This window comes from Harmonia axyridis, chromosome 5 (genome assembly GCF_914767665.1).
Source record: "Harmonia axyridis chromosome 5, icHarAxyr1.1, whole genome shotgun sequence".
NCBI classification, from domain to species: Eukaryota; Metazoa; Arthropoda; class Insecta; order Coleoptera; family Coccinellidae; genus Harmonia; species Harmonia axyridis.
The window spans coordinates 13,606,349-13,633,667 of NC_059505.1; the positions used below are offsets into that span (position 1 = coordinate 13,606,349).

The 27,319-nt window shown below is 33.5% G+C and overlaps 1 protein-coding gene across 1 annotated transcript; it reads right to left on the minus strand.

Annotated features, from left to right (window-relative positions):
- Positions 1 to 966: 966 nt before the first annotated feature.
- LOC123680786 lies at positions 967 to 26,801 on the minus strand. Its single transcript, XM_045618864.1, has 4 exons — positions 26,666 to 26,801; positions 14,511 to 15,033; positions 5,767 to 5,974; positions 967 to 1,455 (listed from the first exon to the last, which is right to left on the minus strand). The coding sequence occupies exons 2-4, from the start codon at positions 15,000 to 15,002 to the stop codon at positions 1,037 to 1,039; spliced, it is 1,119 nt and encodes a 372-aa protein (XP_045474820.1). The 5' UTR covers positions 15,003 to 15,033; positions 26,666 to 26,801; the 3' UTR covers positions 967 to 1,036.
- Positions 26,802 to 27,319: the final 518 nt, after the last annotated feature.

The following is a 27,319-nucleotide window of genomic DNA, read 5'->3' on the forward strand; positions in this document are numbered from 1 at the left end:
AATACTCTGTATTGTTTATATTATTATAAACTATTATTTAATATATATTATTGAATATATTTCTATTTCTCTGACTCAAATTACCCTTCACACATAGTTTGAGTCAGAGTCAGTTTGAAAATTGAGTGTTTGATATCGCTGTGCGATATCACTCACTCAACTTTCAAACTGGCTCTAACTCTCATTTACGAAAGCAAGCATTCTGAATGGAATCCCATTTGAAATTCCCGCGGAAGCTTTTAGTACCGGCGTTAAGACGCATGAGACCGCTGATGTTTGTTGAACCAGTCCCATGTAGGCGCGTTGGGCATCTAGAGAACTAGTTTATCTATGGTTAACATCACCATGTATATAGCAAACGGCGATCTTGATACATGTCCTTCATGATGACCTTCATTTATGCATCCATTTGTCGCATTCTCCCCGGATACCCAGTATATAGCCTAACTATATAAAAATATTCTCGGACAAAAATTTTTGTGGAAATATTAACGGCAAGAGAAAACGAAAAAACGAGATTCCTTGGATAAAAAAAGTCCTATGAAAATAGAGCCACAAACGTTTTGCGATTGATCAACAAAAATCACATGTTTAGAAATTCAGAATGAGATTTAATTCGGTCATGAACAACAAGCAGGAATACCGACAAAGTTAATTCCCATCAAAAAGGAGCCGCATCATAGTCATACATATCTAGATTGACGCAGAAAGACATGTGCAGTCATCAGGGCTGATCGGCATCTCTTTGTGCCGACGAAGAAACAACATAAATTTTCCAAATAGGTTCTGGAGATACGAATATACGTCATTTCGTTCCCGAGAAAAAAAAAGTGAAATCATCGAACGCCATGCACTACCCTTGTCAACCTAGCTTCACCCTCACCGTATCAATACAAGTAGTACAAGTAGTACTAGTACTAGTACTAGTAGTAGTAGTGTAAGGGTAGTACAATTTATATGAGAAAAAATTTTGTAGTCAATTTATTTTAATCATTATATACAAACAGGTGTACGTATTTGAGGAACCTCATATTTTTCACAGAAATCCATGACCAGCAATTGCTGCTGGAATGAAACCTTCACATCCTTCCTTATTCTTGACCCAAAACCATCCTTGGACACTAGAATTGAGCAGAAATACCACTTCACCTTCTCTAACCTTCATCGCATTTTTTTCCATTCCATCATAGTTTTTTGTAATTACTAGTAAGGTATGTCTGACTCCCATTCCTCTAGAAGAAGCAGTTGCCTTTAGGTAAAGACCATCCACGCTTTTCTCACCGTAACTAGTTATAGAATTCCTAGACCTTCTCCTTTGTCGGTTATCTTCGGCGGAACATGATTTCAAACTTAATTTTTCAGTATCGCTGATGTTTCCAGATGGTTTTGGAAATATGTCAGTACTCTTTTCCCAGCAGGGACCATTCTCATCATCATCGGCGGGGGGTATTATGCCTGAAATTTTGAAAAACACTGATTTGTAATCATAAGTTGATTATCATCGTTATAAATTAGACCACAAATATACAGGGTGTCCCGGGAAGAATGCGACAAATGAATACCATGAATTAAAGTCATCATGGAGGACCCGTATCAAGAGGTTTCAATCGCCTGAGTGTCTTCGTTTGGGATATACAGGGTGATGTTCATCTTTTGAGTGAAATTTCACTGTTGAATAACTCTTTAACTAATCTACCGAATAATTTCAAATTTTGAAGTTTTGTCACTCTTTCCTATCGCCTTCCTTCAATATTTCTGAATTCAACTAAATCAGTTCCGGAGTGGGGAAATTTCAGACTTTTTCTATTTTCGTAAATATTGGATCTCCCTGTACGTGAACATAATTTTTTTTCCGTTTTCGGAACCACAAAGAATCAATTCATCATAAAAATTCTAAATCTCTGTTTGGCACGGTCATACAGGTTGATCAATAAACATTCCCTCATGAGTGAAATATTTTTAGGTCAATAAATCTTCAACAAATCCACCGAATAATTTCAATTTTCGAAGTTTTGTCGCTCTTTACTATCGCCTTCCTTCAATATTTCTGAAATCGAATAAATCAGATCCGGACTAGGAAAATTTAAGACCATTTTTATTTTCTTGAATATTGAATCACCCTCTATATTGATATTATGATTCTTTTTCGTTTTCGTAACCACAATGAATCAATTCATAACGAAAATTTCAAATCTCTGCTTGGCGCCATCATTCAGGGTGATCAATAAACATTTCTTCATGAAAGAAATTTCATAGTTCACGATATCTTGAATTTATCGGTAGAATTATTTCGAAAATTGAAGTTGTTTCACCCTCCACGAATGTCTCACCTCAATTTTCCTCAAATTATTCAAGAAAACTTTTTCAACAAACTGGATAAAGAATAGACCAAAAACAGCAAATAAATTGAAAATATTCGATCTTGAAAACAATGAATCAAAAATAAAATATTTTCAGTTCAGCAGATATTGTTCAAAATGATATTCCTCCATTTTGAAACATTTTTTAGCACGTTGATATGATATAGTTGTTTCAAAGATTTCGCTATCTTATTCGATTGAATCGGTTGTACTTCTTTCATGAAGGACTGTTTATTGGTCATCCTGTATGACGGTGGCAAGCTGAGTTTTAGTATGTTGATTATTAATTAATTCGTTGTGGTTACGAAAACGAAAAAAATTATGATATTGACGTACAGAGTGATCCAATATTCACGAAAATCGAAAAAGTCCAAAATTTTGTTAGTTCGAATCTGATTTATTCGATTTCAGAAATATTGAAAGAAGGCGATAATAAAGGGCGACAAAACTTCGAAAATTGAAATTATTCGGTGGATTTGTTGAAGATTTATTGAACTAAAAATATTTCACTCGTGAGGGAATGTTTATTGATCGCCCTGTATGACCGTGCCAAGCAGAGATTTAGATTTTTTATAATGAATTGATTCTTTGTGGTTCCGAAAACGGAAAAAAACATAATGTTCACGTACAGGGTGATCCAATATTCACGAAATTGGAAAAGTCTGAAATTTTCCTAGTCCGGATCTGATTTACTCAAATTCAGAAATATTGAAGGAAGGCGATAGGAAAGAGTGACAAAACTCAAAAATTTGAAATTATTCGGTCGATTAGTTAAAGAGTTATCGAACTGTAAAATTTCACTCATAAGATGAACATCACCCTGTATATCCCCAACGAAGGCACTCAGGCGATTGAAACATCTTGATACGGGTCCTCCATGATAACCTTGATTTATGGTATTCGTTTGTAGCATTCTTCCCGGGACACCCTGTATACGAAAAACAATAAAGAAGAAAAAAGTGTTGTATTTAGAAAGGGAAGAATTATGTTCTAATTTATCTCATTGTTAAGATTTGAATCGAGGCACCAGGTCAAAAAATGGCGGTCCAGCTAGAAAATATTTTGAATTGAATAAAGGTCCTGCTGTGCCGTTGTGCTAAATGGGGTAGAGGAAAAAACCATAATTTTCCGACTTCTTTTGGGTTTTTCGCAAAAACTACAAGTCAAATGGAAAATTTTTCTCGTACAAAGTTGAAGAGCATCACAATTTACACAACTTTTAGAACCGAAGTATGGCATTTTGAAAAAAGACGTAATGGAAAAAAGCATATTTTTGAGCTCATAAAATGGATTATTCCGATCTACCAGAACTATGTGAATAATGTTCTTTTATACATTGTAGTTTTTGATAGATATTTCATTGAAATAAACGACCAGAGCTCCTGAGCAATGCCTAATTTTAATGAATGTGAATTTTCTACTCATGAAATAGATTATTTATTAGATATAAATGGGGGATTCTACATATCTAAGTATATCATATACAGTGTATCAATTTGAAAAGGTACCACCCTAAATATAAGAATTGGAAGTGAGAATACGCACAGCAAGTCGAGAAATTCAAGTTGAAGTTTTCCAAAACGTAAGAGTCGAATTTGAAAATAGGTTATATTTTGTCTACAAAATAATGGACATTTATTATTATTTATCTTCATGTCTTATCGCAACTCTTCCAGTTGTAACTATTTTATTCTTTTATTTTTGAAAATACTAACAAAAAAAGGCATTTTTGAAAAAGGAATCGGGTGTGCAAAATGAAATATTTTGTGGAAAAGATGACAAAATCAGTTTTCCACAGATATGTTCCATTTTCGGTAAACATTTGAATATCTTTTTTTCTGAATGAAGTTATCACCCGTATTTCACGTTTTCGAAATCTTCACAGAATAGGCGGGTAACTTTTCAACTCAATATGCAGAAAAGGTCCAGTCAGTCCAGTGCTTTTCTCACACTTCCTCAGATCGAATTCTGTACAAAAAAATCCCTTTCTCCAAAACGTGAATTTTAAACATTTTTTCAGAATCCTGTATTATATTTTGTACTATTTTTCAGTTCATAAATTGACACATAAATATTCAAGGGAAAAAACTGATTCGAAAGTATTTAATTAACCTATGGCATGAGAGTATGTATTTGAAATAAAAATTCAACATTTTCATAAAACATCAAATACCTCTAAAACTGTAAGACTTCATATGAACGATTTTTTCACATCAGGTAGAGCACATTCTGATCTTTATTCCGGTTTCGTTTGACGTGGTCTTTTCGGGACATTCTGTATGGTATACATACAGGGTGTTCCAAATTGAGTCGTCACCATTGCCAACTCCGTTATTATTGATGCTACGATGTCGGTTAAATGGGCAAAATGGTAGCATTTTTAATAGCCTTCTCGATGCCGAAAACAAACAAAAATTGACAGTCGCGTTGTCATAATATTTCATTATATGATATTTTTCTCATTGGAACACCCTATATTTTTTCATGCATTTCGATTCGTTATAACATTCTCAACAACAAAGCTCATATCACCTTTCTTCCTAAAGTGGAAAATGAGCGACTTATTTTGAAATATTTATTTCTTTCGGCAAATAACACCTCATGATTGTCCTAACTCCCATTTTTTGTACTTATACGAATGACAATATTTTGTTACTGATAGCAAAATAAGACAGTAAAAAGAAAAAACTGTGCTGGGATGTGAACTCGTGAAACCCGTGATCATCATGTCGCACCACTCAATTGACACCACTAAGCTATTTGGTATTAATATACAAAACAATAAGTTCGATCTTAAAGCCATTTCGCTAGCCGCATTCATTTTGTGAATCAATGGTGTCGATAGAAGGGCCCAAATATGTGTTCAACAAGAAGGCTATGTTTTTGAACATTTACTCGAAATTTTATAGCGATTTATCAAATCCGTTTGTTATAAATGTTTCCTATTAATACAACTGTCTTATTTTCACCTTTACAAAAAAAGTCAAATGAGCTTTGTTGTTGAGAATGTTATCGAATCGAAAAAATATAGGGTGTTCCATTGAAAAAAAAATATCATTTTATGAAATATTATGACAACGCGACTGTCAATTTTTTTTTCGGCGTCGAGAAAGCCACTAAAAATGCTACCAGTTTGTTCATTTAACCGACATCGTAGCATCAATAATAACGGAGATGGTAATGGTGCCGACTTAATTTGGAACACCCTGTATATATGTTGTATACTCTATGAGAAAAATTATGATTTTTCCCTCTTCCCAAGTTAACATAAGGAAAGGGCATCCCAGAGGACCTCTTAGTAACCTATAAAATTTCATTAAATCCAAAATACTTTTCTGCTAAAGATACCTAACGCCTGGACTATTTTTATAAGTTTTCAACACGAAAAAAAAAATAATTATCTCACCTAAGGGCAAACAGGCAGCGTAACTAACATATCCTTCTTCGGCGTGTGGAGTTTGCACATACAGCCAGTGTTCATTCTTGAAAATTGCATTCACAACCATCCCAAGAGGTAGAAAAATTTCTGCTTGATAACCACCTATCCTGGTCTGATAGAGAACACTAGGAAAAGCTAAAACAACAGGAATGTTGGCCGGTTTGTCAATTGTTGCCTGGAAATAAAAAGATGGTTCAATTGGAGATTGACAGAGAAGCTCGGACTTGGTGTCAGAACATTTTCAGAGCTCTTTTATTCATGCGTTATGATAACCTTAATAGCCTGTGCTTGTTCTCAGGAGCTATGTGACCTGATGGTAGAGACTGTAATAAAGTTGAGAAAAAAGAAGATGATTCAATTGGGGTTTGGGAGAGAAGCTCTAACTTGTTGTCAGGAGGTTGTCAGTGCTCATTTATTCATGCATCCATTGGGGATAACAGTAAAGTGCTTTTATTTTATGAGTTATGATTTATCATCAAGTTATTTTGAGCAGTTCAGATGATACGATCCACCTAATATTCTACTTAAGCATTCTGCATATACATACATAGGCGTACAACTTCCACCGTTTTTTTTTGCCGAAATTCGAGGCTTTATTGTGAAAAACTGGTTATACAATTTTGATTCAAAGTACTACTGGCTGGGTACTACGTTCTCCCATCTTTCGCCTGCGTGCAAATCCCGTGTTGAAAAAACTTATCTTTTGAAGCGATCCACGAATCGATCCAATTTTTTTAATTCTTCATAAGACCGGAAGTGCTGATCAACTAGACCGTGTGCCATCAATGGATTGAAACAGGTGATAGTCCGAGGGAGCAATGTCAACGTTTCCAAGTATGTCTTGACCATATTCGCAAAATGGGGTCGAGCTGTGAAATCACTTTATCATCTCTCTCATTGTATTGAAGTTGTTTATCTTTCAACGTTCGGCTCAATCGCATCAATTGCGTTCGATAACTATCGTCTGTGATTGATTCAGTCAGTTTTAACAACTCATAATACACTACGCCGAGCTGATAGATAGATATGTTTATTCGTTCTCATTGAAATAAACAAGAACAAGTCACAGAGATAATTACATACAGGGTGTCCCGTAAAGACCACGTCAAACCGAGGGAGGATGTAGATCAAAGGATAACCCACCTGCTATGACAAAATTCCCATTATAAAAGTCTTACCGTTTTCGAGATATTTTTTTTTTGTTGAAAATAATGAATTTTTGCCCCGTTCAATAGTTTTGTCCTTACGGTTAGTACAATTTTACATCTTTTTGGTAAATTTTTTCAGTAAAATATTGCTGAAGAATGATTTCAACGTTTACGTTAAAAAAATCTTCCGAACATTTCAAAGGGGGGCTATGAGAAATATTTTTAATGGAAATTTTGGTAGTGGATTATTTTGTTCATGAAGTTTAGCCCATCGTGGTGGAAAAAAAATGTACCGAGCTACTGCTGCACATTACACCAATAAATTGTCTATTTTATAGTGATTTCAAAGAGGTATCACACAAGTCATTTGTTATTCAAAGAGAAAAGATATGGCTGTTTTTATCCAAATGGGTACGTTTCTGACAAAATCAAGTTTGTCAATTCTGTTAGGAAATCTTCGATATTGCATTACTTAGTGAACAATGGTAATTGTTTACGTGCGAAAATATTACTCGCATAATTATTCACCTCAACGAAATTCAATTTTGCCGGAAAATTTTGCGAAAACATCATGCAGATCCAGATTTTTTCAATAAGATCATTTGGAGCGAAGAGTCTTCCTGTACCAAGGTTGGGTACATGAAGACCTAAATCCTCTGGACTTTTAATATTGGGGCTGCCTAAAAGACAAAGTATACGCAACACCCATACGTGATGAAGCCGAATTGCGGATGCGTTCTCTCATAGGATTTAGGTCAGGTGAACGAGGGGGCCACAAAATTTCACCTTCTCTTCTAATCCACTGGTGGGGATAAGTTCTATTTAAATTAGCGGTAATTTCGAGTCCGTAATGTGTTGGGCATCCATCATGTTGATACCACAGACTACGTCGCAGCGCCAGTGGCACATTTTCCAATAAAATGGGCAGCTGGTTGGTTGAAAATTCCAAATAATTGTTTGCGTTCAGTGATGGCGGCAGTTCGATCGGGCCCAAAATTGCACCATTAAATATTCCAGTCCATAAATTGATCTTGAATCGATATTGTGATCTATCTTCTCTCACCTCGTGTGAATTTATGATATTCCAGCCATGCAAATTGTGGAGATTCATAGACAATTTATTGATGTAATGTGCAGCAGTAGCTCGGTACATTTTTTTTTCCACCACGATGGGCTAAACTTCATGAACAAAATAATCCACTACCAAAATTTCCAATAAAAATATTTCTCATAGCCCCTCTTTATGATGTTCGGAGGATGTTTTTAATGTAAACGTTAAAATCATTCTTCAGCTTTATTTTACTGAAAAAATTAACCAAAAATATGTAAAATTGTACCAACCGTAAGGACAAAACTATTGAAAGCGGCAAAAATTCATTATTTTCAAAAAAAAAAAAATATCTCGAAAACGGTAAGACTTTTATAATGGGAATTTTGTCATAGCAGGTGAGTTAACCTTTGATTTACATTCTCCCTCGGTTTGACGAGGTCTTTACGGGACACCCTGTATATAATTTTCTGTACGTGACTAAAATAAACTTCATTCTACAGAAACTAAATACACTTTAACCAATTCCAAAAGGATAAAACTCGAATACACATCATTATATTCTGCATAAAAAAAAAGAAACAAAACACATCATCTTAGGATTGTTGCTCCATCCTGTCCGTGCCATACGTCCCATATTGGTGATTCTTACGTTCCATTTTCGTTTTTATTTTGTCGCTAATCTAGAAATTTTGTGATATGTTATTTTTATATTTTGCACTTAAAAAAAATAAAGGAACACACGAGTGAAAATAATCCTAAGGATACTTCTGAAATCATCATGGAAAAATACAGAGTGTTACATTTGAAAAAACAATTTGAAATTCTTCATATTTGGACATTGATAACGGACACCCTGTATAAAAGAGGTTGATCATTTAGGAACGATGACTAGGCAAATTTTTTAGTTAAAAGAAATTCTGATTAAATTCATGTTTCCTTCGCTTCTGGAAATCGGTAGAGGGCTTTTACCGAACTACTATCTCATAGAAATTTTGCAGTTTTTTCTGAATAAGTTCCGTACCGTTTGAAAAATATCTCTAATATTTTGCGTCATGATAGAGGTATTGAAGAGTATTGAAAATATAAAGGGTGTTCCATTTAAAAAATCACTCATTTGTTGAATAATTTTATTTGGGAAAACCCTGCATGTCAGAAAATAATTTCCTGAGAAGCAGAATTGAAAGTACAAAGGGAATGCTTTTCAACTAAATTCCTAAAACGTCTGGTTTGGTAGCTATGGAAGCCAAACGCACTATTGCAGGATCCTGTAGACTACTTTCTATGTCAGTAGTGGAAGAATAGTTATTTATAATACAAGTGCAGAAGGCATTGATATTCTTCCACGAGATCAATATTCAAAAACGAGCCACGAAGTGGCGAGTTTTGGAATGAACGAGTGGTAGAATGAGCCTTCTGTACGAGTATTATACATTATTTTCTCTAATTCATTGCATTTTCATTGAAATTAATGAAATATTTCCATTAATATAATTTTGTGATTTTTGTATTGAAAAATGTTGGTTGGCAGACCTGATTTCTTTAAGGCAAATTGATGAATTGACAGATAAAGTCGTGGCGGAAAGTTCGGAGTACCAACATAGAATAATAAAATATAACCATGAAAACTGTGCGTTTCTGATATATTCTCGCACGATTTTGTTCTACAAGATGTGGAAGAATGAACGGAATAACCACAGAATTAGAGAAATATATTCTTGATCAATACAAATAACGTTTCTTCCGTGTGTCTTATGTCTATAGGTACCTATATTTATAGTTGAAATGTTTTTGAATAATGTAAATAGTTAATTATATGACACGAGTCGTTTTTTTCTTCAATACCTCCCCTTTTCCACATTAATTACTATATTGATCATAATCATGTATAATTATGAACATTTTCTATCAATATTATTAATCTTATAGATGATATTATATTTGTACCACGTACGACTGACAACAGAAACCGACTTAAATTAATGTTGTTCGAATGAGAAACGTACGAATCGAGTACTCTATAATTATTGAGTTGTGGGAGGATTCTTCGGGAAAGATAGATCGCATTAGAGAAGAGAAATATCTGGGTTATTCATGGGAAGGTTTTTTGAGGAAGATGGTCAGCTTGAGATAAGAGAATACTTCTTAAATAATAATTATCGGGAGATACCTAAATGTCCTCGAAAATAAAATGGTTTTATTTATTCGAAATCCTTAATGAAATTTTGTATTTATTCAAAAAAATTTCACTTGATTTATAATTTGATTATAATAATAGAATTCAAGGGTGTAGACATGGAGGGTTCTGGGGGTAATTACCATATTTTTCCAAAAAATGAACCAATAATGTCTTTACATTTTTTTAAAATCGACAAGGCAGAAGAAAATCCGACCCTTTTACGATTTATGTGTTTATTATTATTTATTTCTTTTATTGCACTAAGAGCACGTCTATATCCGAGGTTTATTATTTTCCTTTATCTACCCGCTTTGTCGGCGTTTCCCTTGTTTTGCCATCTGTGATTTTTGCATTCATCATTGGTATACACTTACCCGTTGTTTTCGATTTTTTGTATCAACATTTTTTGTATCAACATTTTTTGTATCAGAGAGTTATCAAAGAACTGAATTATTCGCATCGAAGAATTGTCTATGCTGTGTTTTACAATATAATGTGTTTCATTCAAATTGCAATTTATTTTAGAAGACACCAGTTTATAGTTGACTATACAGGATGTTCTATAACATGGGTCCGTAAACTAATTGTTTTCGAGATAGGTACAGATGTTAAATTTTAAGTTTTTTTCTGATAGCACCTTCCATTCACAAGACATTTGACTTAAATTTGGCATAGATATTCCAATTTAAAGTTTTCTACATGTGATATGCTAATTTTGAATACAAATCTACAGAGTGATATTTTTTCTGGAAGAGTGTTCACTTCTTTCCATCAAAAATTTTTTTTGGTGAACCACTGGTAGTTTAGAAAAATGTGAAAGAAACACTGGTCCAGTACAACATTTTTTGTTTTCTTGTCGGTTCTTGTCAAACAATTCTTCAGTAATACTCAGGAAAATGCAAGTAATTATAAGATCCAGTAAGCTGTGATGTATATGTAATTGATGTAATTAATCATAAGTTTTGATACTTATTCACCCAATCTGTGGAGAATATTAAAAAAGATTTAGGAACACCCTGTAAGAACAATCGGCCGGAGCGCCAACTTGCAGAGGCGCTAAGTAATTTTTTATGTTTTCTTAAAAAAAGTACCACTCTTTGCAGTAAAATCAAAAATTGCCAAGCGCCAATTTTATAGAAGACATCGAACAGGCTCTGTCAACAAGTTATGAAAATACGAATAGGTACTAAAATGAACCCTTATAAGAACTTCGTCGTGTTTTTACTATACACTGTGTCCGTAAAGTATGGAACAAATTAATTTTAGCTAAATAGACCATTTTAGGAACTAATCCTGAAACACGTCAATTTTTTATTTTAATTTACCGTATTTTAAAACACCTCCATTTTGTCTCAATTTTCCGATTACTCTAGCTGAGCTGATTCCAAAAATGTATTACATGTTGATTCCAATTGGAACAGGGTGGACAAAAATACAATAGTTTTGTGTGTGCTCATAAAGTAACACGTACCATTCTTTATTAGTTAAATTAACAATATTATCAAAAATACTTAATATCTAGCGGCAATTGGTTTGAATGTAACACACTGTAGTTTGTTACATTTTTAGATTAAAAAAAATGAGATGTTTCCAAACATGTTTGGTACTTGTGGTCTAGCAGACAGAATATGAAAGAAATTATTTCTTATCAATTTAAAAAAAATAGTCGTCTATTTTTTGTGAGATGTCATCATTTGTTTAGTAATTTATTGGTGTTCAATGAAAGTTTAGTACTACAATATTTTTAGTATTCGTGAATGTAATAATATTATTATTATTATTATCATATTGTACTTTTGTCCACCCTGTACCAATTGGAATCAACATGTGATACATTTTTTGTATCAGCTCAGCTAGAGTAATCGGAAAATTGGGACAAAATAGGGGTGTCCCTTTTAAAAACAATGACGGTGACGTCATTACTCGTAAGTAATTCACATTTTAGATTATTATTTTAAAAAACGGTAAATTAAAATAAAAAATCGACGTGTTTCAGGATAATTTCTTAAAATGGTCTGTTCAGCTAAAAATGAATTTATTCCAAACTTTACAGACACAGTATATGTAATTAATTTAATCGACACAGCTTATCACCAATTTGGGATAATTTTTTAAATGATTGGTATTAAATGAAAAAAAAAATTTCAAACTTTGCGTTCAGTGAAAATTGACAAATTGTTTTATTACCCGAGCAACCTGTATGATTTCACAAGTACGATCCACCTTCAACCTTCGTGATCTTGACGGACTTAATAGCACATCTTGAAGGATTAAATGGCACCTAGGTCTTTCGTGTTTGCGACTGATCGTGAGCTATGGACCTGCTTGAGGAATGGCGATGGTACAAGAGAATTATATCCCACGGGCCGTGGTAGTACCAGCATTGAAATGCCGTCAAAGAAGTGAAGCAAAGGCCATTCTGTCCAATATTTGGTTCTTTAGAGGAAAAATACATTAATACAAATATTAGTTCTACATATAAGACAAAAAATATTATTTAGAAAAATATAAAATAATATATCAAGAATATATTGCCTAGTTTCAAAAACTATTGGCATATTGTTCTATACATGGTGTTCCGGGAAGAATATGACAAACGGATAACATGAATTAAGGACATCATAGAGAACTCGTATCAAGAAGTTTCAATCACTTGAGTGCCTTGATTTGGGATATACAGGGTGATGTTCATCTCATGAGTAAAGTTTCACAATTCAATAACTTTTAAACTAATCGATCGAATAATTTAAAAATTTTGGAGTTTTGTCACCTTTTACTGGAGTCTTACTTCAATATTTCTGAAATCGAGTAAATCAGATCCGGCTAAGAAAATTTCAGACTTTTCCTATTTTTGTGAATATTGGATCACCCTGTACGTGAACGTTATGATTTTATTCCGTTTTCGTAACCTCAAGCAATTAATTCATGATAAAAATTCTAAATCTCTGTTTTGGCACGGTCATACAGGGAGATCAATAAATATTTCCTTAAGAGTGAATTTTTTTTTAGTTCAATAACTCAATTAATCCACCGAATAATTCCAATTTTTGAAGTTTTGTCACCCTTTACCCTTTTCCTTCAATATTTCTGAAATAGAATAAATCAGACCCGGACTAGGAAAATTTCAGACTTTTTCTATTTTCGTGAATATTGGATCACCCTGTACTTTAATATCATGACTTTTTTTCGTTTTCGTTAACACAAGGAATTAATTAAAAATAGAAATTCTAAATCTCTACTTGGCTCCGTCATACAAGGTGATCAATACACTTTCCTTTATGAAAAAATTTTCATCAAGAAATCTTGAATTTATCGGAAGAATTATTTCGAAAATTTTTTCACTCTTCACGAATGCCATCCCTAAATTTCTCTCAAATTATTAGACAAAACTTTCAGTCAACAAACTGGATGAAGAATAGAACAAAAACAGCAAATAAATTTAAAATATTTGAACTTGAAAGCAATGAATCAAAAACAAAATAAATAAAATATTTTTAGTTCAGCAGGAATTGTTCAAAATAGTATCCCTCCATTTCAATACGTTTTTGAGCACATTGATATAGTTATTTCAAAGATTTCGCTATCGTATTCGGTTGAGATTCAAGAATATCTCAAACATCAATAATTCTTTGTAGCAGTTGCTCCCCACTGACAGTGTCCCGCATAGACCTCCACATAATAAATAATCTAAGGGTGTCAGATAAAGGGATCGAGAAGGCCAAGCCAAATTTCCACCTCTGCCAATCCATCTTTTTTCAAAAGTCTCAGTCAAATATTCGCGCACTTTTTTTGGTTTGTAAGCATTAGCTCCATCATGTTTCAACCACAATGTTTCCATTGGAATGTTTTCTAACAAACAAAATTATGTTCCTTAAATTTTCATAACATTCTCCTGTCTACCTATTTTCGAAAATATTAAGGCAAATCAAACGATTGTTGTAGATATTGCACAAAAAATTTACCGAGAATCTAACTTGGGAATTTTTATGAATCACTGATTTTGGATCATCCTGAGCCAAAACGTAAAAATTACGTGAATCGTCGCTTCCATTTCTAGTGAATGACGAACTACAAAATTGGAATAATTTTTCCGACAGATTTATTTAACTATGAAATTTCACTCATGAGGGAATGTTTATCGATTACCCTGGATGACGGTAGCAAGCAGAAGATTTAGAATTTTTATATATATTGTATATAACAACAAAAAATGTAATTGAGAACTGCTTTTGAACAGTTATGTTCCTGAAGAATGAAGGTACAATAAAAAAATAATTGCTACAATCGGCCAGAAGGTTCAAGAGAAAATGAACTACAAATTTAGATTTTGTCTTACCTTTGCTAAGAAGCTATCAATATCTTTTATTTCATATCCGAACTGTTGGACATCGCTAAAATGACTTCTTGTTTTCAAATTTTTTCGCCTGTGTCTTTGTCTGTCCCTCTCTTGATTAAGATTTGGTTCGGATTTTGTACGCAAAGGTGCATTTTGAGTCTTTATGATTTGACACTTCACTTCATTAGAGTTTTTGTCTTTACAATACTTATTACTTTTATTATTAACAGTTTGGTTTGTGTCACTTCTGCAGAAATTATTCAATGTTTGAAAATTATGGTTTGCACTACACTTTCTCAAATTATTATTATTAGGAAATAAAGTTTTTTCTGTGCTAGCTTTTTTTCGTCTTGTTTTGTATTGGAATTTGATTGGTTGTTCAGGATTTGGATTTTGTGTTGATGTGGTTCTTCTCATCATCCAAAACAGAGGTAGTTTTTTGTCTTTGAATCCTCCACCCATCTGGGATGAGTTCTGTCCCATATTACTCATTCATAAGTCCCATTCTTCTGAACAAATCGATCTGAAAAAAAAGATGAATGTAGGAATATATCTGATAAAATATCTGAAAGAAATGAGAAAAATCATGGGAGAAAGAATGTAGAAAATAGTGGTAAAAAATAAATTCTTCAAATAACATCAGCAAATTTCACAAAGAAGTATAGTTTTCTTTGATTCATGCCATATCTCTGATTAAAATCATGGAAAATTTTCTGCGAACGAGTGTTGCAGTTTATGCTTCTTCCTTCGCTCTCAAAATCATCCTTCTAAAGTGTTTCCTTCAAGGGGGGTTCTAAATTCTTCAATGCAAATTCTTTTAATTTTTGGAAGAAAACTTCGTATAGCAGTTTAGAATTAACTCACTGATTTTTTCCAGAAAAGAAATTAGTTTTTGTTTTATATTATTTCGAAAATTGGAAGGTTTTTCAATTGTATCTCAATTATTTCAATGATGAATTCCAAAATTATTTTCACTATCATGGGATTTCCAATTTTTCTAAAATACTTCTGACTATTTTGAGCCAACTGTCACATATCGCTTTCTTATTTGGTAATAATTCCATTCATTTATATTCTGAACTTACAAATTGAAACATACTGAAATGTTATTTTTTTTGTAAACTCTAGAGATTTTTCTCATCCGAATGTAAAAATTCCAATATTTTGAATCTCATCATTGAAATAAATGGAGATAAAATTCAAATTTATGAAATGATAGGAAGAAGGGACTAACATATATAAATTGGAAACAATAATCCATAAAGATAGTACTTTATCTAGTGATAAAAATTCATAAATTATATACCGTAAGATCAAATATAATGTTATCACTATTTTATATTTCTGAGACGTTGTCCATACATGAATTGATGGTCTTTCATCAAGTTCTAGACGAAATTCTTTGAAGTTAACGGTTCTCTGTTATCTTCGACGACTGCGTAAGATATAAGTAAATGTTTTTTTCTGACAGAATGTTGCGCGAAGTACGCGATTCATCAAGATACTGCCTATTATGTGATCGAAGAGCGTGTAGAGAAATACAATTTCTCATTACAGTGAGATCGAATGAAACGATAATATTGATACGATATCTATTGGCCAGTAATTTGAAATAATGAATAAAATGATGTGGCCAATACTGAATAAACAGTAATGTAAACAGTGAGATATGCTTAGGAAGGTTCGTTAAAACTAAATATTCCAATAAAAGGTTTTTGAGTACAATGGGAGGTTTATAAATGTTTGATAGAAAATATAATCAATTGAAGATGTATAACATACTGAATTATATAAGAAGATGATTCAAACCGATTTGGGAAAATTCCTACAATTGCAAGACATTTCATTGAGGAAAGATACAAAAAAAACAAGTATGATGAGCTGATTACAACTAAAGGGTGTTTTTTAGAGCTATAGAACTTTAAATTGCAATAAAACAACGATGGATTATTCGATGGATATAAATTTTATTTATCCGCAAGATAATTTTGTGGCATTACATTTTAAATATGATTTCTGGTATATGATCGCCACGCCTGGCTCGGATGTAGTCCAATTTGGACGTCCAATTTTCGATGACTTTTTCCAACATTTGTGGCCGTATATCACGGTGGATGTTGTCTTCCAAATGGTCAAGGGATTGTGGCTTAACCGCATAGACCAATGACTTTACATAGCCCTACAAAATGTAGTCTAGCGGTGTTAAATCACAAGATCTTGGCCAATTCACAAGTCCAAAACGTGAAATTAGGCGGTCACCAAACGTGTCTTTCTATAAATCGATTTTGGCACGAGCTGTGTGACATGTTGCGCCGTCTTGTTGGGACCACAGCTCCTGGACATCATAGTTGTTCAATTCAGGAATGAAAAAGTTATCATCGATCACCATTGACTGTAACGTTCTGGCCATCATCGTTTTGAAGAAGTATGGACCAATGATTTCACCAGCTCATAAAGTGCACCAAACAGTCAGTTTTTCTGGATGTAATGGTGTTTCGACATACACTTGAGGATTAGCTTCACTCCAAATGCGGCAGTTTTGTTTGTTGACGTAGCCATTGCGCTTCATCGCTAATGGACGTAGTGCGCGATACGTATTCCGCACAGAACCATTATTTTCGAAATGGAATTGCACTATTTGCAAGCGATGTTCAGGCGTGAGTCTATTCATGATGAATTGCCAAATCAAACTGAGAATAAATCACTTGACAGCTGTTGAATCGGTCGCCATTTGAACAGTAATGCCAACTTAAAGTTATATACCTCGAAAAAAAACACCCTCTAGTTTCAGGCAACTTAAACTTCGTGGACCAGCTGTCTAATAACAAATGGTTTAAAGTGGATAAACTCTTCCCCTTCATACCAGACACATACTCGTAGATATTTGAATTTGGTGAACACAGTGATCACGACAAACAAGTATGGCCTTCTTCTTGGAGATAGTTCATACATTATTCATATTATCCAGCTACACTAAATGTAATGTACTTTCTCCAAGAAGTGAACGCTAGGTTTTATCTCACCCCAACAGGACAGTTAGCTTGGAATGTCAGAACTGTGACCAATTTAATATATTGTTCTTAAACCCAGTACCATGAAGTCTTTCTTCTTCTAATAGCAAGTTTCACCCACTTTAACACCCTTCTTTTTGTTTCTGCGATATCGAGGTCCAACTATATTTATATCTTTTAGACGGTCTTCCATGAGATACTTATTTCTCACCAACTTCGCCAATGTCTCATCTCCCATCTCTTTTAGATGTTTATTCCAGAATCTTCCTATCGCTCGGATCCTCCTTCCAATATCTTCAATTTGGAATTGTTCTCTGACCTCATTGCTGCTCCTTTGATCTCTTACTGTGTTTCTCGTAATTGCTTGAGCAATCTCATTTCTTTTGTACGTGCCATTATTTTTGTTTCCACCGTGTGAATTCTCACCTTTCTGGTGTTTGTCATGTGGTTATTTGCCCAAATTGTGTTCCTTAGGTCCCTCACACTTTCCCAAGTTGCCATAGGGTGAGATCATTGTGCTCAAATATTTGAGTTCAGAGGCCTGTTCGATTATTTTGTTCTTCAGCTTTAGCTTACATTAGCATGATTCTCTGACAATCATCATGCTCTTCGTTTTATAGTTGGATATTTTCATATCAAGCTTCTGAACCTCTTTATTGAATGGCTGAAGGTCCTACTAAAGGCCACTTTCAATATCCTCTAACAGCACCAGATCATCATAGCACGTGATCTTTATGATTTTATGTCCCATGTTGTATCCGTGATTCATCTTCTTTACGCTGTTCATTATTTTATCCATGATTATCGGTGTTATAGATACTCATAAATCCAACAATCTCATTTGGACCTTTCGCTTTCAAATCGAAAGGATCAAGAGCTATCCTATCAAAGTGTACCTACTTTCCTGAGATAGTCGGTAGTTTTCTTTTCTGATTATCTGCCTACGAATGTCATCAATTGACTCGCCCATTTGACACAGAAGAGATGTCTTATAATACAGCAGCTTTGTTCGCGAGAGCTGTATAAATTTCTCTATGTACCGGTATCTTTAAAAATGGATAATCAGTATTACCAGGCATATTTTAGTGGCAATAATTTCCCATTGCACTTTATCTCCATTTCATCCAAACTAACATAATGAATCCGAATGTCTGTTATCTTCTTGTACCCAAGCAGCTTACATCATCTTAATTTTAACTCCAAAAGTTTTCATGGAAGGACAGAGGACGTTATTAATCATTCAAAAATACTTTAGACGAAAAGCCGAGTAAGATAACTAACAGGAGTTGGATAATAGAATAACCCTCTGAAGGTTCAGGCAAAAAATTTTTGGTGCTTTCACCGACCTATACTAGAAATCTCTTGAAGCTACCACGAGCTGATCTTCGGGTAATGCTGGGAGCGCTGAGAGGCCATTGTCAGTTCAAATATCTTTTGTACCGCATGAGAAAGGAGAAGTTGAGATTTTTGCAGACTCAGTGGAAAGGGAGTAGAAATAGCTGAGCACATGGTGTGCAAATATCCAGGGTTGACTAGCCTAAGAACCACTCCTGGATACTCATGAGATAACAGACAAGGCTCTTCAGGATGTTGTCAGTTTCGTTAACAGTAACGACGGCGCCCTTGGTTTCGTCTGAATGGGTAGAGCTAAGATCAAAAAAAATTCATGTGATCGCAGTTCCCAGAAGGCTGATCGAGTCGCAACGACCTTGATTCAAAATAATAATTATTATAAGATGACTAAGTCTGGGTGATGACTAACAGTGGAAAAAGGTGAATAATTTTAAATTTCATCCTAAATGATTATTAACAAATATTATTTAAGTTTTGACTTCTTGGGATATTTTCCAAATAAGTGTTGGGAACACGTTATCCTTATCCAGGTTCAGTGAGCTGTTAGAGCCTAATTCTATGAACTTTTATCGAATTCAAGAAGTATCTATGTGTCTGTCATAATTATGTATGATTATTTTTTTCGTATTCGTATTCGCATTTCGAATAACAAAAATTCAATGAGACATTTTTTCTTTTATTATTTTTTTATTCTACTGAAGTTGAAATAACACCCTCGTCCGTGAAATATTTACATACCTACATTTAAACTAACGGCGCTGTTTTCATCTTTAAAAAATGGTTCCTAGCTTAACTTGACCGAAATACACGTCTAGGGAGAAGACGAAGATGAGTGATTATTAAAAATTGCCAAAAAAACTGAAATTTTTGTAGATTCAACAATTGATTCTGATGATATTATAGATTATATTAGCAATCAAGTTCAATTCCAAACTAGTTAACTACAATTAGTTCCCAATTTACTACTTTCTTTTTCTCTGTATTTTGAAGTGATGGGTTTGTTGAAATTGAAAAATCATAGAAGAGTAGTGAATTTCGAGATAATTTCGTCAAGTTTTTGAATTGAGAAAATTGTTGAGGATAACACCAATAAATCCCGAGTATCGAGTGTTATTTCAATGAGTTTATATATATTTCTATGCGAACTTTTAGATACCTGGTTGATTTGTTCCTAATGATCTACTTGATTTTTCATAATTTACAATATATTGGAAAGTCAAAAGATTCTCAATTTACATTTGAAATAAAATAAGTAAAAGGCGACATTATTTTTTTTTGAATGCAACCTATATTGAATCGGATGAATGACTTTTTCTCCGGTTTCTAAATATAGTTTATGTACTTTAGGGATTGAATCAATGTTTTTAATTCCTAATTTTAGATAGCAGAATGATACTTTCAATCCCTTATGATTAAAAATGATTGACATCCCGTAACTAGACTAACAATTGTATTAGAACTCTACGACTACAATACTTCTAATCTGACACGTTTTTGACAAATTAATTATTTGTTAATGAAGGCATTATTTTTAACTGATCATAGATACATATAATATGATATCTTTCAAACATTTCGACGTGGGATCAAAAATACCACTTTAGTCCCTAGGATTATAATTTTCTATAATCACTATTGTTGGAAGTCGGGTCAGAATATTGAATAAAAATTAACAATGAGATTTAAATTCTCGTTGACACAATAAAATTCCAAAGAAACCAGAGAATGAAAAGAACAAAAGCAAGTCCACAATCAGTGTCTTAATTCCATGTTATTTTAGTGCGTTCATGACAAATCAAATATAATTGCTAATTTGGGTTCAACATTTTGAGCTGTGTCAGTGAAAAACTGCTTAGATAAAAAAATGGTAAACTGTGTACAGGGTGGGCAGATTTCGTTGTTTTAGCACTACAACTTTTGAACCAGAGGAGATAGACAAAATCTGATACCCACTTCTCGATCTCTTTTTCTGAGAAACTAACAAGGGTAGTATTCATTTTTGGCCACCTTCTTTTGTTTTCGAGTTATAAGCGAAAATTGGAAAAATGGCGATATCGAAAAACATTTATATCTCCGCTAATACTGATGATAGAGCTCTGAAATTAAAACATTATACAGGCACTTTTTCACGTAGAATCCAGTGGCGTGCTCGTATTTTCAAAAGGGTTTTTAATTACGAAGCTATGACCCAAAGTTATGTTTTTTTAAATGGGAACACTAGATTTTTGTGCCATTTTCTGAAAGCTTAATTTTTCCTGATTTCAAAAATATATAACATTGTATGATTCGTATCAAAATAAATAACAGAAAATGGTCAAAAACCTTTTTTTACTTAAGAGTCTCAATATTTCTATGGTTTCAACTTTTGATGAGCCTTCCTATAACAAGAGCAGTGTCCTTCCGTCAATCTGATTATTTCTATGCTTTTCACTTATTTCTACAAAATTTGAATCTATATTTATTTTATACAAATAGTTTCGAAAAGATAAACGAACTTGGAAAAAGTTTCCTAGGTAGCTTGAACACAGTTTCAAATATTCATCTATTGAAATATCGAGAAGAGGTGTCGACTGTGCATTGTGCAATTGTTGTCATTATTAGGTTAAATATTATTTCTTGTTCGTCCCTTCGTAATTAAAATGTTGAGTTCAATCAGATATGCATTGTTTCATATGCTGTTTAAAATGGATTGGTACTTGTGCGTATTGATTCTGGAGACCTATGTAAATAATCTCCTGATACATGCATCCCAATACAACTCTTTCGATTGAAAAATTCGATCTTGTGGTTTCTCCGTTATTTCCAAATCAATTTTTAGATAAAAAATTTATGAAACATATCTAGATTCGATTTTGTAGAAATAAGTGAAAAGCATAGAAATAATCAGATTGACGGAAGAACACTGCTCTTGTTATAGGAAGCTCAATTTTTCTGTGTTCATCAACAGTTGAAACCATAGAAATATTAAGACTCTTAGGTGAAAAGAGGTTTTTGGCCATTTTCTATTATTTATATTGATCCGAATCATACAATGTTATATATTTTTGAAATCAGGAAAAATTAAGCTTTCAGAAAATGGCACAAAAATCTAGTGTTCCCATTTAAAAAAACATAACTTTGGGTCATAGCTTCGTAATTAAAAACCCTTTTGAAAATACGAGCACGCCACTGGATTCTACGTAAAAAAGTGCCTGTATAATGTTTTAATTTCAGAGCTCTATCATCAGTATTAGCGGAGATATAACTGTTTTTCGATTTCGCCATTTTTCCAATTTTCGCTTATAACTCGAAAACAAAAGAAGGTGGCCAAAAACGAAAACTACCCTTTTTAGTTTCTCAGAAAAAGAGATCGAGAAGTGGGTATCAGATTTTGTCTATCTCCTCTGGTTCAAAAGTTGTAGTGCTAAAACATCGAAATTTGCCCACCCTGTACATATTGGAAAAAAAAAAGGGAGAACAAGATAGAATTGAAAAATATTTCCTTATTTAAATTTGTTTTTGTCCAAGAAATTCTCGAAGGGGGTCAAATTGAAACCAAACAAGGCAGTTTTCATTAAGGAAGATTTTGCAAATTTCAAAAAAAGGGTGATTTTTTCGAAGTACAAAAATTTCAATGCAGAATCTTCTTCTATAATTTAATGCTCTCATATAAAGAATTGATTTTTATAACTGCCGAAATATCTGAAGAAAAATTCTCAAAAAAAATTATTCAGATAATATTTAACATTCCTTTCCGTTCCCTCAAGAGAAATGTTTCAAAACAGTGAAAAATGACTTTGTTTCGAAAGGAATTCTATATCTTCATTATATATCACAAACAAATAAATTTCGACTTCGAATTCATGTTTAGAAGATTGAATCAAAAATATTGCAGCGGAGGACTCACAAATTTGAACAAGCGCGCAAATGATTTTGATTTCATTGTAGTGTCGTATAATTAATACAGTTGGTAAAGGTTGAAAAATGCCTTACAAGTTCACACTATGTTAGTTCTGAATATAGTATTCATTTCATTCGAACCAGTAATTTACATACCAAATAACAATAACAGGACCGCAAGAACCGGCAAACTGGACATTTTGCCAGGGCGCCAAATTGAAGGGGCGCAAAGTCAATTAATGAAACAAGACATACTCTTTGACACAAAAATGTTTTCTTAGTGAAAATACCTACCACTCTGTGTAGTAATAAAATAATTAAATTGCAAAGAGCCAATTTTTGTTAAATCGAATAGGCTCTCCAACTATTAGTCCAATAGACAAATACAAAAAAAGTGGGTCTGCTGGAAAAAATTCCGAATTTATTGAAACTTCTACAGGTTGTTCGGGGGTGTTGTGGAATAACTCTGTCAAGTTATCCAAAACGAGGGCCTTTTGCTAACTTGAGGGCGGCCGGAAACCTCAACATTTCCGGACTTTTTTCAGTTTTTTGCTCATAACCTATCGACTAAGTAGTTTCAAACCAAAACGTTTATTTTCAAAGTTGTAGATCATTGAATTCTCTACAATTTGTATTCACAAACTTTTCCGTAAACCTAATATCAATTGAGATATAGTCGATAGTTTATAGTACAGGGTGGGCAAATTTCGATGTTTTAGCACTACAACTTTTGAACCAGAGGAGATAGACAAAATCTGATACCCACTTCTCGATCTCTTTTTCTGAGAAACTAACAAGGGTAGTATTCATTTTTGGCCACCTTCTTTTGTTTTCGAGTTATAAGCGAAAATTGGAAAAATGGCGATATCGAAAAACAGTTATATCTCCGCTAATACTCATGATAGAGCTCTGAAATTGAAACATTATACAGGCACTTTTTTACGTAGAATCCAGTGCCGTGCTCGTATTTTCAAAAGGGTTTTTGATTACGAAGCTATGACCCAAAGTTATGTTTTTTTAAATGGGAACACTAGATTTTTGTGCCATTTTCTGAAAGCTTAATTTTTCCTGATTTCAAAAATATATAACATTGTATGAGTCGGATCAATATAAATAATAGAAAATGGCCAAAAACCTCTTTTCACCTAAGAGTCTCAATATTTCTATGGTTTCAACTGTTGATGAACACAGAAAAATTGAGCTTTCTATAACAAGAGCAGTGTCCTTCCGTCAATCTGATTATTTCTATGCTTTTCACTTATTTCTACAAAATTCGAATCTAGATATGTTTTATAAATTTTTTATCTAAAAATTGATTTGGAAATAACGGAGAAACCACAAGATCGAATTTTTCAATCGAAAGAGTTGTAATGAGATGCATGTATCAGGAGATTATTTACATAGGTCTCCAGAATCAATACGCACAAGTACCAATCCATTTTAAACAGCATATGAAACAATGCATATCTGATTGAACTCAACATTTTAATTACGAAGGGACAAACAAGAAATAATATTTCACCTAATAATGACAACAATTGCACAATGCACAGTCGACACCTCTTCTCGATATTTCAATAGACGAATATTTGAAACTGTGTTCAAGCTACCTAGGAACCTTTTTCCAAGTTCGTTTATCTTTTCGAAACTATTTGTATAAAATAAATATAGATTCGAATTTTGTAGAAATAAGTGAGAAGCATAGAAATAATCAGATTGACGGAAAGACACTGCTCTTGTTATAGGAAGGCTCATCAACAGTTGAAACCATAGAAATATTGAGACTCTTAAGGAAAAAAAGGTTTTTGACCATTTTCTGTTATTCATTTTGCTACGAATCATACGATGTTATATATTTTTGAAATCAGGAAAAATTAAGCTTTCAGAAAATGGCACAAAAATCTAGTGTTCTCATTTAAAAAAACATAACTTTGGGTCATAGCTTCGTAATTAAAAACCCTTTTGAAAATACGAGCACGCCACTGGATTCTACGTAAAAAAGTGCCTGTATAATGTTTCAATTTCAGAGCTCTATCATCAGTATTAGCGGAGATATAAATGTTTTTCGATATAGCCATTTTTCCAATTTTCGCTTATAACTCGAAAACAAAAGAAGGTGGCCAAAAATGAATACTACCCTTGTTAGTTTCTCAGAAAAAGAGATCGAGAAGTGGGTATCAGATTTTGTCTATCTCCTCTGGTTCAAAAGTTGTAGTGCTAAAACATCGAAATTTGCCCACCCTGTACAGTAGTCAAAGCAAAACAAGTGGGGTCTGCTGGAAAAAATTCCGAACTTGATGAAACTTCTACAGATTGTTCGAGAGTTGTGGGATGACTCTGTCGAGTTATCCAATACGAGGACCCTGTGCTAACTTGAGGAGGGCCGAAGAACCTCAACATTTCCGGACTTTTTTCGGGTTATATAAAATCATTATTTTCAATTAATTCTTGGTTATTATTTATTGATTTAACCCAGTTGATCTGATTATTGGGATTCAAAATAATAATGGGTTGATAGGAATTTACAGTAAGGTGATAACATGCCACGGTAACATTGAAATATCTACTCTTCACATAAACATAGGCTTTTAGTCAAAGCTACCTCCCCCCTCCACCTCCCTATGTTCAATATGACGATATTAATGAGTAATTACTATAATTACCATAGAACGGTAATTGTTAGTTAGAGGGTCAAAACCTCTGTTTTTTGTCAATTTTTGACATTTTGAGAAAATTCTTCTGATTTTGATTGGCTGTATCTCGGTTAATATAAGGTTTAAAAACAAGTTTTAGGAAACAAAATTATAAGGAATTACATTATCTACCACTTCGAAAATGAACGTTCTGGTTGAAAACTGATTAAGTTGATAGTTATAATCAAAAAACCGAAAAAAGTCCGGAATGTTGAGGTTCTTCAGCCCCTCCTCAAGTAAGCACAGGGTCCTTGTGTTGGATAACTTGACATAATCATCCCACAGCACCCCCAAACAACTTGTAGAAGTTTCATTAAGTTCGGAATTTTTTCCAGCAGATCCAATTTTTTTGCTTTGTCACTGGACTATTATTTTGATCGACTGTATCTCAATTGATATTGGGTTTACGAAAAAGCATGTGAATAAAAAGGTGTAGAGAGTTTAATGGTCTACAACTTTGAAAATAAACGTTCTGGTCTAAAACTACTCAGTTTAGAAGTTAGGAGCAAAAAACTGAAAAAAGACCGAAAATGTTGAGGTTCTTCGGCCCTCCTCAAGTAAGCACAGGGTCCTCGTGTTGGATAACTTGATAGAGTCATGCCACAGCACCCACAAACATCCTGTAGAAGTTTCATCAAGTTCGGAATTTTTTCTAGGTAAAATATTTATCTACTGGATTATACATATACTTATGAAAATACAAATAGATACATGAATTCACCTTTACTTTTAATCTTTTTACTATATTCTTATAGAGCGTCGTATTTATAAACAATGCAGGCCGTTTTTTGATAAAATAGACAAAACGTCCTTTGATAAAGTTGAGAACGTATAGCGGCAGCCCTGCCAATAAACAAAATTGAAAGTGAATATACCAAGAAATACCTTGTTTTAGCCACGTTACTTGACAATAGTATGTTCTAAAACAAGTTGCAGAATGGGCTTCTATATTCCAACACGAATGCGACGAAGGAGCGAGTTTTCGAACGCATGAATGTTGGAATTGCCTCCTGCAACGAGTATTAGACGATATTTTTTCAATCCAAATTATATTATATTGACCATTTGAATTTTGATAAGATTGTAAGTCTGTGTAGACAACCACAGAACGAAAAATATAACTGAAAACGATGCTGTAATGAAATCATCACAGCACTGTTTTTAGAACTGTAATGAACACAATACGATACTGAAATAAAGAAAACTTTTTTCGACTCACTTCATTCTGACACGGTGATAAAACAAGGATGTAGTACTGAAAAACTGAAAGAAACAAACTGTAACTTCTTGTTCAAATTGAAAATCGCTAGTAGACACGCTCTTCGGCCGGCAGAACCGAAGAGAACCACGACACGTAACCGGGAACCAAGAGAGGTGTATACTGAATAGGTGGTACCTACCTGGCTCGACGCAAGGCTCATTCATGCAGCTCGTGGTGGTATCACGAACTCCCCCGCAGCAAGCGTTATCTTGATGATCAATTTCTCGTCATAGGAACCCCAATCGGCCTATGTTCCCACCGAGTTCAGCTCTCAAGTGCTTACATACATACCTACTATGTCAGAATCGTGCGCTTGTAATTACGTTACATACATATACATGCGTTTTGAGGTTGGATTCTGGTAGAAAAAAACGGCATTTCAATGATCCCAAGTAGGGCTGGGACTTTTTCGCCTTTTCGTATTCGAATATTCATCCATAAATTTATTCGATTATTCGAATAATTCATTCAAACAAATATTCATGCTTGATTATTCATGAATAGTCATGAATATTCAACTATTCGTTGATTATTCAGTGATTATTCAATGATTATTCAATGATTATTCAGTGATTATTCCGTGATTATTCAATGATTATTCAGTGATTATTC

Bases quoted from the DNA above. Each gene is read 5' to 3' on its own strand.
- LOC123680786 (XM_045618864.1), bottom strand. From the start codon at position 15,002: ATGAGTAATATGGGACAGAACTCATCCCAGATGGGTGGAGGATTCAAA. The intron at 5,975-14,510 runs GTAAGACAAAAT...TTTTATTTCCAG, and splicing joins TTGATAGCTTCTTAGCAAAG to GCAACAATTGACAAACCGGC. The intron at 1,456-5,766 runs GTGAGATAATTA...TCAAAATTTCAG, and splicing joins CGCTGCCTGTTTGCCCTTAG to GCATAATACCCCCCGCCGAT.